Source organism: Rhinolophus sinicus, linkage group LG04, assembly GCF_036562045.2.
Source record: "Rhinolophus sinicus isolate RSC01 linkage group LG04, ASM3656204v1, whole genome shotgun sequence".
Taxonomy (NCBI): domain Eukaryota; kingdom Metazoa; phylum Chordata; class Mammalia; order Chiroptera; family Rhinolophidae; genus Rhinolophus; species Rhinolophus sinicus.
In genome coordinates, this window is record NC_133754.1 from 21,975,850 (window position 1) to 21,991,877 (window position 16,028).

At 32.6% G+C, this 16,028-nt stretch overlaps 1 protein-coding gene across 1 annotated transcript in view; it reads right to left on the reverse strand.

The window, feature by feature from the left end:
* The window catches only part of KLHL1 (kelch like family member 1), a 301,848-nt gene that overhangs the window by 185,709 nt on the left and 100,111 nt on the right, over positions 1–16,028 (reverse strand). Inside the window, exon 3 of the mRNA XM_019751890.2 lies at positions 8,356–8,492. Coding sequence (XP_019607449.1) covers positions 8,356–8,492 — 137 coding nt within the window. The remainder of the gene's footprint in view (positions 1–8,355; positions 8,493–16,028) is intronic.

Consider the following 16,028-nt stretch of genomic DNA (forward strand, 5'->3'; position numbering starts at 1 on the left):
ATCAAGCACAAATATTCTCCATTTGAGTAGCACTATATACTTCCCTCAGGTTATTTATGGTTTGTGTAAAAGAAAACTAATTGTAAAAAAAGTTATAGTTGATGGCAGTTGGTACTACGTCAATGCAAGGTCACATTTTTTACTCAATGTGGTAATAACATCAGCACAGAAAAGTAACATTACCTCTCATATTAATCAGACAGAAATATGAATAACTTTAACGCTAAGAGAAAGGATATTGAAATGTCATTAGGAAAACTGGACCATGGTTTCACATCTATGAAATTCCATTGACCTCTGTGTTAAGGTGTTTTCATTTCTATATATGACAATAATATTTGACTAAGTGCCCATCTCAGAATGTGGCTGTGTGGATCAAATGAGATAAGAGATGCTAAAATAATGAATGTAATACACTATAAAAACACACCTGAAATATATAAGGTAATAAAATTACAAGTACCTTTAAAAAAATAAAAGCATGTACCACTAAAAAGGTACATGAATCATACATATTAATTAGAAAAGCATGTACCACTAAGAAAGGTACACTGAATCATACATATGAATTATAAATCATATTGTAATACTGAAGCATATAATAAATTGGAGTAAAAAGTAATAAATGTTTGATGAACAAAGTCATTATTCCCTTCCCAGTTCTGTGTTCATCTTCCTTTTCTATAACAAATGGTGCAAAAAATTTGAAGAAACTTATATCTATTATGAAGAATCATTGCAATTGAGTGCTTACAATGTGTTAAGGACTATATTAAATCTATTGAATTTTATTTGTTCATTTACTCCTTAAAACAACCCTCTTACTTAGACATTGTTATTTTCCCTTTCCAACAGTTGAATAATCTTAAGACTCCATAAAGTTAAATAATTTGACCAAGATCTCAAACTATAAAATGGGAGAGCCCAGGGGTATAATCAAAATTCTTAATGAGAAGTAAGAAATTGATACATGCAAATTAGAATAAATGCCCAGAATGAACATTGGGCTGCCAACCTCATAATGACATTTGGTTAAATATCAGTCCTGATGAAGGTTGAAGAAAATCCTAGATTTTTTTTTTTTTTTAGATTTTATTGCAGGGGGGTGGGGGACAGGACTTTATTGGGGAACAGTGTGTACTTCCAGGACTTTTTTCCAAGTCAAGTCATTGTCCTTTCAATCCTAGTTGTGGAGGGTTGTGGACGGTGCCATTCAGCTTCAAGCTATTGTCCTTTCAGTCTTAGTTGTGGAGGGCGCAGCTCAGCTCCAGGTCCAGTTGCCAATGCTAGTTGCAGGGGTTGCAGCCCACCATCCCTTGCAGGAGTCGAACTGGCAACTCTGTGGTTGAGAGGATGGGCTCCAACCAACTGAGCCATCTGGAAGCTCAGAGGCAGCTTAGCTCAAGGTGCTGTGTTCAAACTTAGTTGCAGGGGGCGCTGCCCACCATCCCTTGTGGGACTCAAGGAATTGAACTGGCAATCTTGTGGTTGAGAGGCCACTGGCCCATGTGGGAATCGAGCCGGCTGCCTTCAGAGTTAGGAGCACCGAGCTCTAACCGCCTGAGCCCCTGGGCCGGCCCCTAGATATTTTTTATGTTAAATTCTACACACTACACTACACTGTCCCTTAAATGCAATAGAACCAAGTTAATAGATGTTTTGGGATTGGAGTGCAGGGGAACTAATCCTGAGAAAATATAGTCAAACTATAAGATTAACGCAGAAGAATAAATATCATGTTTTTTGCACAGTTGGTATGGTAAAATACGATTCAGTTCCTGCCTTCTCAGTACCCAAATTGGATGAAAATGTAAACAATTACAAGACTACGATCAATGATAAAATAAAACAAAAGAAGATTTTTTTAAGGGAGCAAAGTTAACTATGAGACCTGAGAGATTTTCCTTACTTGGAAACTCAGAAATCATATGTGAGTTACAGTGTAGAAAGACATAACCTTTCCTGTATAGCTAGTAAATATTAAATTTTGCATTGCTTTTTCATTCGTAGTTTGTCTGTGAAATCCCACAGCATAAAGCCAAATGTAGTTCAATAACAATGAAAAGTTGTACGATATTCACAAAATACACATAAATTTTTATTATCTGATACTATAAGTTTCCCAAATTAGTTTTATATTATTTAGCATTGCATACACACACACACACACACACACACACACACACACACACACACACACAGTTTCTTAGTAAAATAGTAGAGTTAGGTGTGTGATAGCAACATGCATCAGATTTTTTAATTTTATTTTTATTATTTCCACTTTTTTCCTTACTGAATATATAGGTTATTTCAACATCTGTAAAAATTAACAAATCAACATTTTTAGTTAATGGGTAATAATAATACATAAAACCGGTTTTTAAAGGTTTCAGTTTATTGCGAACAGAATTTTCCCATCTAGGAAAAGCCCTAAGTGTAAAACTAATATTCTGTTAATGTGCTTGCATAATTCATGTCACTTGAATTAAATCAGTAATAAAAATGAAACAATAATTTACTTTTAATTACAATAAAAAATTCTGAAGGGAGTTTAAAATACTCAGTCCATGCTGAATATGTTGATGTATATTTTTAATATTAAAGCAAAACATTAAACATCTCACCTCCTAAGTGTGTGTATTTATTCCATTCAAATGTTTGGCAGTAAACAGAAGCTATCTTAACATCCCTTAACATGCACTACGTCTTTAATTAACTTCAGTAGCAATATGGTTTGTGTGCTACTGAAGTTATATATATATATATATATATATATATATATATATATATATATATTTTTTTTTTTTTTTTTTTTTAACAAGGAGGTTAAGGCTTCAGTGTGATTAAAGGGTTACTATTTGGCAGTTTAATTTTGTACTTTCTTCTTAATACCACTGCTAGATGGACAGCTTCCTTTATTTAAACCTTGTCCTTATCAGTTCTCTACAGGACCTGACACTTTGCTAGTAACCCTGCAATTCCATCTCCCATATTTGTTCGAACTCTATTTCCTTATGCATCAATGAACACAGTATATTTTCAAGTATGTCAGGATAGTAAGGACTATGTAGGAGATAAGTCAGAAGAAAATTTCTATCAGCCTGAAAGCAACTTTAAAATACAATGAACCCCAGAACATCCTTTTCAACTATATTGAATTTCCTCTTTTATTTTCACAATATGATTATCAATTTTGGGCTAGTACTGAAATATATAGAGACATGAAATCACTACAGTAGCCCTCATAATTTGTTTTACACCGTTTCCCAGTGAAGACATATTAGGCTGTGTACATCAAAAGTACATCTATGCCAAAAAAAGATAACAAAGGACAGTTATTTTAAACCCTAAATTGGAAAGTCCCTTAAAAGCAGAAAATGTGTGTAATTCAGCATATTGCTTTTGGAGCCCATCTCAGTGCATGGAACATAGTAGGCATGCAGTAAAACTTGAGAGGCATTCAATACATTCAGAGGACAAGGACTATTAGGCACAAATGTCAGTGAATTGTCAGGCACCATTGCTTCCTGCAGGCAACTAGCGTTCCATTGGGAGGAAGCATGAACCTAATCTGCAGTGAGCTACTAGTATCTAGCAATAGGGGACTCTATTTAAGCTACTGAAACTATTTTGAGGATCAGATAGTCATAAGCCATTTTAAGGAACTCAGTGATAACACATACTACACAAAGGATATCAATTTGATAGAGAAAATACCATTCAATATGTGATCTGACATTTTATTCCAGTAATACATTCAACATCTTACTATTGATCTGTGTCAGGTTACTTTAGCTCACTAAATGGGCTTTATTAAGAACCTCAGACTCTCTTAAGCATGGGGGGGAAAAAGTCTGTCCCCTCATATTAATTCAAAAGAGACCAACAAATCCTGATATATCTCATGATGATTTTGTCAATGCTTATTTGAAATATTAAACATGTAATTCTTTAAAAAAATGTTTTGGTGCCTCTGGTTTGCATCACATAGAAAAATGTTCTTAATGTTTAGGATGGAATTTCTAAAGTCCAATACATCTCTAATTTTCTGAGTAAATTGAAAGTAGAATGATGAAAAACTGTAAACATTTTTTTTTTCCTCATTTCTCCTCTGATTCCACGCTTCTGAGATGTTCGATAGAATAATTCCAGAATATCCTTACTTTATTATTCCAAATCACAGGTTTTAGCAGATTAAACAAACTGTATCCAAGGTCTTTCTTCTAGATGAGTAAAATTACAGAACAGAGTCTCTACAACATGTAGGAAAATGTTAAAAAAGCTGTTAAGTTTGTTTGAAACTATACAACTGAGAATGCCACCAAATGGATAGTGATGCATAGATCTTATTGCTTTTGGAAACAGAAGTAAAGGGTTGTTTTCTCACTATGCCCTGCTTTAATAATTTTATTTATTACCAATTTCTTTAAAGGTTTCTATTATGTGAATCTATATCTATCCAGACTTAAATTACATTTTATCATCTAGTCCATAATGTGACCCTCTTCATGCAATTTGAGATAAAATATTCTTTAACTGAATTATGGTTTGATTTTTAAAAACTGATATACAATTACATAGTCTCTGGATTACAACTAAGTATTCAAACTTTAAATTTAAGTCACCAGTCGTAAAAGGGGACTTCAAATGACATAGTTTCATTCAACGTTTTTTTGTAAAAATTTTGATGAGATGCCATTGAAACATAACTCTTGTTTATACCAATTAGCTTATGCTAAAATTGGTTTTGTTATATGTCATTTCACTGAAAGTCACAGAACATACTGAAAATATTAAATGAAGCCTTATGTATTTTATGACACACTGTTGCTTAAAAGGACCTTTGTTCTCTATGAATAGCTAAGATCACACTCAGATTTCCTAGTGAAAAACTATGAAAAAAAGAAGTTTTAAAACAAGAAATTTTGAAATTACTTAAACATCTAATTAAGAATTTAGAAAAGTGATATAAATCTCATATTAGAGATACAATTATTTCTAACACCGCTGTGCATTTTCCTTTCCTTTCTATTCCTGAGCTATTACAATGTGTGAAGAAAAAGTGACCTATGGAGATTTTTATGTTAAGTAAGTAAAGACGCTAATTTTGATACTAAAATAATTAGTCATCATTTTAATAGTTGTATATTTGCCCTTCATAGTTCCAAAAATGTTTTCTTTAATTTTGTCAACACAAAGACCTTATTGGTTTTCTTTATTTTATCTGACATATTGCTAGTATAAACCTTTTAATTAGTATATCTTGTTCCTTTAAAAGTGTTCTATTCCCTTTGAGCTATTACCACCACTGCCCTCACTCCTTGGTACACAGGCCACTCTTTCCAGTTACCAAAAAAGAGTCCCCGAATATTTGCTTTAGTTCATATTGAAACTCTACCAGGCCTCTGAACCCATTTCTTCTCATGTTAATGTGCTAGAGTAGGGGAAAAGTGAGGTAGTTAGGAAGGGTGTCTCCCATATCTTACCATGTATACGTTTTACTATGCAAACTTCTTTAAAGTATGATTCCTTTCTTTAAATCAAAGATGATTAAATTCTATAACCATTGAAGCTTAGGTCAGTCAAAAATTCACTCTAATTTAACCATTTCTTCTTTTTCTTAATTTCTAAGTTAATGAAATAAATTAGCTACATATGTGTTTGTTTTTTTCAAACTTTACAGCCTTTCCAGATAACATAGAAAATTATCTTTGGAAATCCTTTTAAAGCACCCTTACCCATCTCTGCTGAATTCATTACTTCTACAGCTAATGGTTAACTATCAATTCTTGACATAGTTGATCCTTCTCAGTTTTTTCAAAACCTCAAAATTTAAGAAAATATCCCCAAATGGCTGACATTTTACACATCTCACTGCTTATTCATTTTTACCCTTTCTGTGATGCATTTATTTTTAGTCTTCTACAAAGAAAAAGTCTTAGAGATCATCTAGCAAGCTAGTTAACTACACACAGAAAGACGTACTTCCTATTCTTTGCTTTTGATATCATTGCTCACTTGATCTCTTCTATTGTTATAATTTGTGACATTGTATATAGCAAAAGTCAGGTACATTTTTATGTTATGCCTAAAATTTGCCCAATATGACTTGTAAGTTATTTCCTCATCTAATGCATTTCTATAAACTAACAATTGGAAATTTATCAACCATCAAGAAGATACGGTATCAGGAGCAAAGGCCATAATGTCAGTGGCAACTGAAAGGCAGCTTTGTATCCTGCCTGCCCTCTGCAAAGTAGAATGAAATCTAGGTCATTAGATTCAGCAGGGAGCTTTGAAACAATTTCCAAGTTTGTGCTGCACGATGATGAGTGTCTTTTGACCTAGTTTTGTACATGAGAAATGCAAGGGTGCCTGGCTATGGCGGCTGTCAGTGTTGGATCTATGCTTTTCTGTTGGTAGAAGGATTCCTAAAAAACGGAAGTTTCAGGATGTGTTTCTTTCCATGATCTGTTCACTCTCTGTTGACTGGGAGGCCATGATCTGTTCCTACTATTTCAGGCTATTTCCATTCAGGCTCCCTCAGCTTGACTGGAATTTAGACAGGCCTCTTCCTAACACTAGGCCTTTGACCTCCCTTTTCTTAGAGGATTTACTTTAGAAAATGGGTCATTGTAAATTCTTTCTCAACTCCTTTGAATAGTGAATCATTTTAAAAGCCTCTTGCCAGTTTGATATCCCAGAGTGTTTTCCTCAAGGATCTGGATGACATCCCTTTGCGAGGCCAACATCAAGAGAGATAGCACCTCTGTCTCGGTTTTATGAGGGGCTAGAAGCACAATTAGAGGGAGCAACTTGTTCCAAGTTATAAAACAAAATTCCGTCACAAAGATAGGAGAAAGTTTATTTTTCTTCAGACAAAGCCAATTAGCAAACACAGATGGCCCTTGTTCTTTCTCACCCTAGCACTTAAAAGACTTCCCCACCCGCCACCAAACTCTGTTTCAATAGAATTAAGTAAAGACTGAGTTCTGGTCTCTCTCCCTATATTGCAACAACTTTGAATACTTGCTTACGTGTTCCCTTTTGCCTAGGGCAATTATTTTGAGAAAATATAATTTAAAAATTACTGAGACTGGAAAATGTCTAGGTCATTCCATCACATTGCTGCTTTGAGATATAGCACACAGAACATGTGCAGCTTTTTCTTTTCAAAGAGGCTTCATTTACTGTTATAGTAGGGTTGGCAAACTCCTCTCTATGATAAGCCAAATCTTCAAAGAGGATATATTTCCACTTCTTCTATGGTCTTTTGGTTATAGAAGCTGATCTTTATAACATCATCTCTTGTTTCCCCATGATCAGAAATTCTGCAAAAACAGTTCCTTAAACTAGGATCCTCCTACTTTGATAATCAGGCCCTAACCCACCTTTATTTATTTATTGTATACCATGATAAATAGTTCAGTCAAATGAACCACTTTCCATTCCTAAAAGAAAATATCCATTCATACTATTTGCCCTCACTATCACATGATTTTACTGTCTTCTTATGTCATGTATCTTGAAAAGTTATTAAAATGTTTAAATGCATGTGAACCCTGATAGTGCTCTGAACAGCAGGTTTTATGCCTTGTACCTCCCTCTTAAGTTTCACATTGTATCATATTTATTCCCTCATCTAACTCTTTTTGCCATTTGAACTGTGAGCTTCTGGAGGGCAAAGCCATGGCTTATTCATGAGTTTATTTTCCAGAGACAGAGCTATTAGTTGCACATTAAACAACATTCAGCACATGTCTGCTATTTTGGCAATATTATTTGAATGCACCAGATATAATAGAGTGCAAAGGGCGATGGAAGATGTCAATGTAGAGGATCAGAAACAAACAGCTGTAAAATCCAGTCATTTTTCACAATTCTAAGTATTTTCATTGTCCCTTTCAACTAAATTTATAGAGTTCACATTAAACATTCTGTGGGGCTCTTAACATTTAAAAAACACATTTCAAGGAAAAAAGTTATTTGAATTTTAATTTCCAAAATGAAAGAAAATTAAAATCTATTTCCCTTCCTAATGCTGTAAGTATGGACCTAAACAAATTCTTACTTGATAATGAACAACTTTCTGCTCCTATCCCAAGCTCATCCATCTACTATTTATTTTTATAAGTCAGTTTAAATTCTTTGTGGAAGGAATTATGTAAACGCATTCATATATATATATATGTGATTTCAGTGACAAATGAAAGGTAGTCTGATTTTTCAGTTACTCTTTCAAATGGAAAAAAAAATATGAAGATGCCAGCTGTGTTATTCTTTAAGCTTTAAAACCTATGCTCAAATTCTAAAATTTACAAGACATCAATGTGAGTTATAATTATTTTACTGTACCTGTATATGCAAATTGGACAAGATCCCAGAGGGCATTGGGGTCTATGCCTTCCATTTTGATCTCCTCTTGTTTGGCTTCACACACATCACTTGTAAACATGGCAGCAAAATAGTCCGAGACTGAGCTCAGAACAAGCCTGAAAGAGTCAAAGGATAAAATTTAGGCCATGAATATAAAGTTTCAAAATGCTAAGTGTTGACAACCATGCAGTGCAGAGGAATTTATTATCTATCTATCTATCTATCTATCTATCTATCTATCTATCTATCTATCTATCTATCATCTGTGTGTCTATCTATCTATCATCTATCTATCTATCTATCTATCTATCTATCTATCTATCTATCTATCATCTATCTATCATCTATCTATCTGTCTATCTATCTATCATCAATCATCTATCTATCAATCTAATCTCCTTATGGATTATACTTTTAAAAACTGATTTAGAAAATATTTCTCCAATATTTGGTCACAAAGCATTTTCCTATATTTCCCTTTATAATTTTAAATATACTTTTCCTTTCACATTTAGTTCTTCCATCCTTTTAGAGAGGAATCAATTTTTATCTCTCTCTACAAACTCATTCACTTTTCACCACACTATGTACTAAAGAATTTGATTTTCCCCAGTGATTTAATGATGCCACCTATGTCATAAATTTGAGTTCTGAATGTGTACTGATCTGTCTCTGAGATTTCTATTCTTTTTCACTTATTTACCCACTCTTATGCCAACACAATATTATTTTTCTATATGCACGATAAATACATATAAATAAACATATATAAATAAATACTATGATTCTAAATGTCTTTATATCGACTGAGACGCAGTCTCCCTCTTTATTTTTATTTAACTAGTAGCAGACTTTTATTCTTCACATAAAATTTAAAATAACTTTGTTAAGTTTGTCAAATAAATCAAATGGAATTTTAATTAAAAATAGCACTGAATTTCTGATTTTATTCAGGAATGTTTGGTATATTTATCATGTAAAATCATCCAATACAAAAGTACAAAATGTCTCTCCATTTAGTCAGGATTTTGTTTGATTCTATTTAAATTTTAATTTTTTTCCGAAAGTTGTCTTTGGTATTTTTGCTTGATTCCTACATATTTTAAAGTTTTGTTAGCATTGTGTATAGTAACAGTTTTTCTTTTTTTATTTAATGTTATTTTCTTGTGGGATTCTGTTGGTTTAGAACCCATGAGTTGAAACTTTTATAGATCCATCTTTTATATGACACATTTATTGAATTATCTTACGAGGGCTTTTGATTCTGCTCTTTTTTCCCTCTATGTAGATGATTATATCATGTGCATATAATCTCATTTTGACGTGTTGCTGTTCATTCTCTACAATTTCTCTTATTTTGCTTTCTTTAAAACCTCATCCAGGACCTCTAGTTCTGTGTTAACTAGTAGCTGTCAGGGAAGAAAATTTGTGTTCTTTTTCTATCTTGTAAGGAACACATTTAAAGACTCTTCTTTTAGTAGGATGCTTGTTTACTTTACCAAGTCAGGAAAATCCCTTTAATTTCTAGCATTGCTAAACACTTTTTTAATATATGGACGTTGAAATTCATAAAAAGGCCTTTTTTTTTTCTGAATCAAAATTATCTTTAGGATTTTTCAATTTATAGTCACAAAGGAAATTAACATATAATTTTATTTTCTTGCATTTTCTGATATGAATCTGGGATCCAGATTATACAAGTCTCATAAAATAAGTTGGCAGCTTCAATTCTTTTTAATTTTGTATAACAACTTATAGAAGAAAGCAATGCATTTTCCTTTAAAACATTCTAGAACGCACCTGAAAAAAGAAATCTTGGTTTGGCTATTTGGGGAAAAAGTGATATATTAATCCTATTTCAATTGAATAAGCCATGAGTCTTATTTATATGCTCTATTTCTTCTTTATTAACTTTTGCATTTTACATTTTCAAGAATTTACCCATTTTACCCAGGTTCTGAAATGTATTAATGTATATTGTTCATACAATTATATTTGTGTTTAGTTCTATCAATTTATATTTCTTTTCATTTACTCCATTTGTCCTTTTGGGTTAATCATTGTATTGCCTTTTGTTTTGTCTTATTCATTGACATTTTAACTGTATCATTTTCTTAAGTGTATGTCTGCTTTTTTTTTTTTTTTTAAGTGGTTCTCTTGAGTGGGGAACAGATCTGTTGTTGTTTTTTCTATTAAAAGCCTGATATTAAGTATTTTAGGCATTGAGAGTCATACATATAGTCTCTTTCACATACTTTCCTTTTGAAAAAATTGTAATTGATTAAAAATACAAAGGCAAATTTTAGCTTATGATTCATGCAAAACAAGATGAACACCATATTTGGCCCCAGCATAGAAGTTTCCTGACTCTGTCTAAATATTACAATATTGATCTTTAATAACATTCTAGCATCAAATATAATTATACTCTTGATGAATATTATAAGGACTTTATCATTCTACTTATCCCCTTCTGCCCAGTCAGGATGATTTTTAAAGGAGAATACGTATGTGAAAGTAAAAGTTTATATTACATTTGCTCCCTTCCTTCCACTTTTCTGGGGCTCTATTCATTTCTGAAGAAGCAGGCTTCAATATAGTAACAATACCCTTCAATTAAAGACATTTCTTTAGTATTCTTTGTAGTGCACGTCTGATGACAATAAATTATCCTAACTTTCATTTATCTGGAAATGTCTTTATTTAGCTGCATCAAAACTATTAATATCTTATACAAGTCATTTTTACTTGATATGGACTTCTAGATTTATACATATATTTATACATATACATATATATATATATATATATATATATATATATATATATATATTTTTTTTTTTTTCCTTTGGAACTCGAAAAATAGTACTTTATTATCTAGACTTCATTGTTTACAATAGAAAATAGGCTTTCCTTCATATAATTGTTTTCTTAATTTACTATGTCTTTTTATCTTTAATTGTTTTCTTTTTTTTTTTTCTTTTTATCTTAGGATTTTAGCCATTTAACTTTGACATTTCTAGATGGGTTACTTGGTATTTACTCTGCTTATGATTTTCTGAGCTTCCTGGAGCAGTGAATGAATTTTTTTAAAAATCAAATTTAGAAAATTATCTGCAATTAATTCCTAATGTTTCCTCCTAATTTACTCTTCAAACTGTTTCTATGACTCCACTTACATATATATTTCAATAATTGAGAGTGCCTCACAGATTTTTGAGACCCAGTTCATGTTTCTCATAAGCTTTCTTTTACTCTGTGTTTTACTGAGGATCATTTCTAGTGACTTGAATTTTTCCAACTCTCTCTTGAGATTCTCATTTCCTTATTCATTATACTCATCTTTTCCTATAGACATTCTAAATTATTTTTCATAGTTGTTTTAATGCCCTTTCCTGATCATTTTAACACCTGGATCAGCTCTAGGTTTATTTACATTGACTGATTCTACCCTTGACAATGTATTACATTCTCCTGCTTTTTCCCATGTATTGTAAATTTCAACTCTATAATGGACATTGTGACCAAAAAAAAAAAAGGCTGAAAAAGGGAGTATCACTATAGTGTCTAGTTATTTTAGTTATTTTTAACATCTCTTTAATAGTTTTAAAGAAAAAAGTATAAATATTTCACTTTTGGGTGATTTCTTTTGTCATTTTAATGGGAAGACATTTTTTCATGTACTCAACATATGATTCTGAAAAAATAAAAAACTGTAAAAAAGTGCTTTGCAGTTAAGAGGTGTGTTTTTCACAGTTGTTTGAATTAAAAATTCTGTAACTTATTTCTGTGTAGAGTAGAGTAGAGGAAAGTAGTACATTCTTGAGGGTCATCAGGAAAAGATTTCTCACTGATGGAAAATAAAGTTACAAATATAGAAAGGAGAAGACAATAAAAATATAAAAAAAGACCTATGAGGTCAGGTTGAAATTGGAGGAGGTATCAGTGTAAATGTATAGTTCTTAATACTGAACAAATAGAAATGCTTAATTTTTGTGTACGTATGTAAGGGTGTACATAAGTACGTACATTATGGGCTTCTTGCAAAAAGAACAAACCACAGGGCTATAGCAGGGGAAGTATGTACAAAGTTAGCCTGAAATGCCTTTTATTCCGGAAAGTAAGAAAATGCTCAGAAAGTGATGGGAAAATGTCAAAAGAACTAAATATGATGCTTATATCTGTGAACTAAACAACCTAATGGTAAGCTCTGGATGCACTTTTCTTTCTATATATAGTGCAAGGTAAAGAAGAAGAAGAAATGCCAAAATAGAGTATTGTTATCTAAAACTTTTCATGATTTCAAATCAGGAAAACTTCTTTCTAAATTATTTATTTTGCATTATTATTATCTGCTTCGTATTTTATTTCTATACAATGTAAGTCAAGGTTATGGTGAAGGTTAACTTCCATAAATAGAGATACTCCTTATAACAAAAAAACAAAACAAAACAAAAAATATTTTAATATATGCATTGCATATTTAAGAAGTACTTTATGTGATCCATGATTTTAACTATTTTATTGATGTCAATGTCTATGATGATAACATGTTAGAAATATCTGAAGTCGCCAACTGTGACACATTTAATTGGACAGTTAGTAACTAAACATATCAACTCTACATTCTCAAAGACTAACAAAATAATTAAGAGATAGATATCTTCAAATATTATATACCAATCAGAAAAATCAGTCAAATGATCAGTTTTAACATAAGAACTAAATATAACTATATAATATATATGAAAATAAACTGTAATAAACCAGAGGGATATATATCTTTGCTAGAGTGTAAGCATATTGACCTAAAATTAACCATTTTAATTTTCTACATATAAAGGCTTGATTTCGGGGGTTGGCGGGGGCTGGATTTCCATATAGAGAAAAATATCATGAGACTTATAGAATTTGATCTTAAGTAATTACATGAAATCTTCTTAAGCAACTATAACAAATACTGCTAACTCAGTAAGAGAAGTGCAGAAAAGTTTATTTTGCATTTGGATTTAGTGAGATCAAATTTGCATTAGATTTTTAGACCGGGATGTAATGAATAACAAAAAGTAATATCTTAATATGTGCATAAGTAGCTTCTATTAACACAAGGGAAGTAGAAGGCAAAAATGCAAAGATAAGTGGATAAATGCAGCTACCCTGGAAAATCTCTTATTGAGGTCACGGCAAATGTATTTCCTTTGAAGCCTATTAAACTTTTCTGAGTCCATTCCAATTTACTGTGGTGTTTGACATTGTTGACCTCCCACACTGCCTTTAAATCCCCCTTTTGGCTAAGGCACTACAACTTTCTTAGCTCAGCTTACCTCGGATTCATTGACTTCTCTTCCTACTCATACTCCTTGACCCTCTCATTGCTCTAGGTGTTTAATCAGGTTTCTGAATATTGGCCTTAACACTCACTGTTTCAGAATAATTCTTGAGCATGGCCTTAATTATTACTGTTACGGTGGTTTTAAATCCAGCCTTGTCTCTGGAATGCATATAGAAACTTCTCACTAGGTATCCCAGTTCCATTTCAGTATGCTCTAAACTAAATTAAAGGCTTCTCTGTGTGGTTTTCTTTCATTTTTATTTTCCTGATTCGAATTGGTGCCAATATTTTGAACTTTCAGAGTAGATGTTATGAAATCATCATTGAGGTCGCCGTCTCCTTCATTGCCTGTACCAAATAAGACACAAAATCCAGCTTTCCTTTTATATCAGACTTTATGGTTGCCTTGCCAAGACCCTCTTACGAGGCACACCGAGGTAGGTGCCCAGCGCCACTGATGTTCGCACCTGATGGCTCCCAGCTACCTCTTCTTCAGAACCACGCTGGGCCCAACAGGAGCTGCCTCCCTGGGAGTGTCTGTGTTCCTGCTCCCCTTACCTCATTCCCCAACCTCCACAACCTACCCCCACTCTCTACCTGTACGTGGGCCCAATGGCGACGCCTACTAGAACTCAGGTATAAAGCACCGCCCCTTTTCCTTAGGGGAGGACTAACTGTGCAGCAACTCATGTTCCAGAGCTTCTTGGGAGTTAAAGACGAAGGAAGGCTCCATCTGAGACCACATCCTTGACCGGCTTCGTCCTCTGCCCTATCCTGCTTCCTTTCTTCTGAAGACACTCCCTAAATAAGTCATGCACACCTGAATTCCAGTCTCCTGTTCTACTTGCAGGGAACCTGGCTTATGACATTGTGCTTCAAAAATTTTCTCAGTTCATCTCTTTCTCAATATTTATATAGTTCTCATTTCATGCCTGGGTTAACTCTAAAAGCTTCCTAGATCATAAACTCGTTTTTGCAGTGCTCATTTCTGGCCATTTTCTAAAGCAGTGCCATTTTTCAGAGCTAACTTTGTAAAAGATGATAGGCAGACTATCGCAATTGTTAATACATTACTTCTGTAGCCAGATTACCCGGGTTTGAATTCTATTTTTCACCACTTATTAAATGAATCACTTGGGTGAATGTCTTAATTTCTCCATTTTTCTGTTTTCTATTGTATAAGAAAAGAAGGTGGTGAAAATAGGGATTGATTTTCCTTTCAGGATAAAACGGGTTAGTGTATGCAAAGCACTTCGATAGAGCCTGGCACATAATGGACACAGTGAGTGTTAACTAGCATTGTTGTCTTGTTATTGTAATTATTATTATTATTGACTTAATTATGCTAATCACCTCTTCAAGAACCTACATGCACTTCTAATTATGTACATCATTTAAAATCCAAACTTCTCTGCTGGTTTTCAAGGTCTATCATAATCACTTTTGTTGTACTTTTTTATGGCTTAATTTTATAGTAGTTTCTACAAACAACTCCACTTTCACTAAGGCAGTACTTCATAATTTTAACAATCAAAAATGATTTACTTCTGTACTTTTCCATATTATTCTCATTATCTAAATTAGTATACCTGTCCTTTTTCATTAGACTGACCTCAAACACAATTTCTCTGAAAAACTCTCATAATACTTTATCACGTTACTTGTTTTCTTATTAAATTATTTCTTGCACTTGAAATCAAAACCACATATTTCAGTTGAGCTGTTTGCAACTATAATAATTTCCTTAATTGTCTTATGAGCTATTCTTTCCTTCTCAAGATTGTTGCGAACTTCGTGAGGAAATGTATCATGTTTTATATCCTTTTGCATAACCAACAAAACATAGATCAATGCTATAATATGTTTGATAAACATTTATTTTAATTAATGCAAGAAAAATTGATTCATGTACTGTTGAATATTAGTGGTGGGCATAAAGAAGACATTAAAATGATATCTAAATTAAGAAAAACATAAAAGTTTTTCAGCTTCTCTTATCTTTTTTCCTTCTAGTTTTATTGAGATATTATTTACACGTAAAACGTAAATTTAAGATATACAACAGGATGATTTGATACACATATATGTTGTGAAATGATTACCATACTATATGTACCGGTATTTACAATTGTTATATTCCGTTAATGATTTGACTCCTTTATCAATATGTAATGACTATCTTTGTCTCTTGTTACCATTTTTGAGTTAAAGTCTATTTTCACTGATATATGTATAACTACCTCTGATCTCTTTTGGTTTCTATTAGCTGGAGTATTTTTTTTCCAGCTCGTCACTTTGAGACTATGTGTGTTTTTAAAGC